The sequence below is a fragment of the Scylla paramamosain genome, chromosome 11 (assembly GCF_035594125.1).
Source record: "Scylla paramamosain isolate STU-SP2022 chromosome 11, ASM3559412v1, whole genome shotgun sequence".
In the NCBI taxonomy this organism is placed as follows: Eukaryota; Metazoa; Arthropoda; class Malacostraca; order Decapoda; family Portunidae; genus Scylla; species Scylla paramamosain.
This window is the reverse complement of record NC_087161.1, coordinates 28,011,995-28,013,522: the sequence shown is the minus strand read 5'-3', so window position 1 is coordinate 28,013,522 and position 1,528 is coordinate 28,011,995. Positions and strand designations below refer to the sequence as shown.

General features: G+C 49.1%; 1 protein-coding gene across 1 annotated transcript in view; it reads left to right on the top strand.

Moving 5' to 3' along the window:
* Positions 1–1,528, top strand: part of LOC135104703 (uncharacterized) — an 18,028-nt gene extending 16,500 nt beyond the window's left edge. Inside the window, exons 3-4 of the mRNA XM_064012224.1 lie at positions 465–613; positions 895–1,528. Coding sequence (XP_063868294.1) covers positions 465–613; positions 895–1,020 — 275 coding nt within the window. The 3' untranslated portion in view covers positions 1,021–1,528. The remainder of the gene's footprint in view (positions 1–464; positions 614–894) is intronic.

Sequence of the window (1,528 nt, the reverse complement as noted above, 5' to 3'; positions counted from 1 at the left end):
GTCCTGGTGTGTAGTGAGTGAGTGGTCTCAGTTCTACCCAAAGATCGCTCAGTACGAGCCATGAGCTCTTTCCGTAAGGGAACGGCAGGCTGAGTGACCAGCAGACGACCGTAGGTGAATGAATGATTCTCTCTCTCTCTCTCTCTCTCTCTCTCTCTCTCTCTCTCTCTCTCTCTCTCTCTCTCTCTCTCTCTCTCTCTCTCTCTCTCCGAATTTCACTTCTACACAATATATAAATAATTAACCTAACCTAACCTAACTTAACCTAAGGTAAGCTAAAATATTACTTCCCAATTTTCATAAAGCCCTGTTGCAATTTGACTTGGTTGTTAGTGAGTTAGTTAGCTAGTTGGTCAGTTCGTTGGTTAGTCAGCTTGTAGTTAACTCGTTAGCTAGTCAGCCGGTTATCAATCTTATCGCTTTGTCTTTTCATTTATCTATTCTCCCTCTCCCTTCCCCGCCAGGCTGGACGAACGGGCGGAAAAGGTCCACTGAGTTGGGCGGCGTGGTGGGAGTAGCCAGCGGGCGGCGTGCGGGCGTGGACTTCGTGGCAGCAGACCCCCGCCGCAGCCTACAGCAGCAGACCCCCGCCCCCCGCCGCCCCCTGCCCCGGGTGAGAGAGAGAGAGAGAGAGAGAGAGAGAGAGAGAGAGAGAGAGAGAGAGAGAGAGAGAGAGAGAGAGAGATCCTTCTTAACCTAAATGTAACCAAAACCTAACCTAACCAAACCAACTTATCCTAACGTAACCTTCTCTTCTTACTACGTGACCATCCCATTTTTTCTCTTCTTGTCACTTCCGCAATGCATTCCACTCCTGTCCACTCACTCACTCACCAAGCTACCTCTCATAAATACCGTACTCAGTCTTTCCGTATCCCTTAAACTCTCACCCAGGACATTGAGGAGAGGCTGCGAGCGGTGGAGGCGGGAGTGAGTGCCCTTCTTCGCGCCGCCCAGCAGAACCCCGAGGCAGCAGCAGCAGCAGTAGCAGGGGAGCAGGACTACTATGCCCAGAATTAACCCTGCCATACCCAGAGAAAACCCAGGGACGCATCACAACGCTCTCTACACCCTACAACACCCGCTACACCCAGAAAATACCCAGAAAGGTATAAATATACTTCCTTCTACCTTCACAACACACACTGCACTCAAAACAAACCCAACACTCATAACATCCTCACAACACCCATTACTTCCCTCACAACGTCCATTACACCCTCACATTCCCCCAAAAACACCCGAAACAACATCCAAACTGCCACACCGCGATACACAAAACACACACACACACACATTCTCACCTCTTTTTCTCTCCGATACCTGAAGAAACGCACGCACTCTCCTGAAGAAGTGAAGAGAGAGGAGGTGTTGTAACGAGACGCCGCTGTGTGTGTATGTGTGTGTGTGTGTGCGTGTGTGCGTGTGTGCGGATCACTCAGTCGTCTGTGGAGAGAAGAATTATTACTGGTTGATGTCATTATGATGTCAGGAAGGTGATAATAATAAATATATACCTTTATCTATA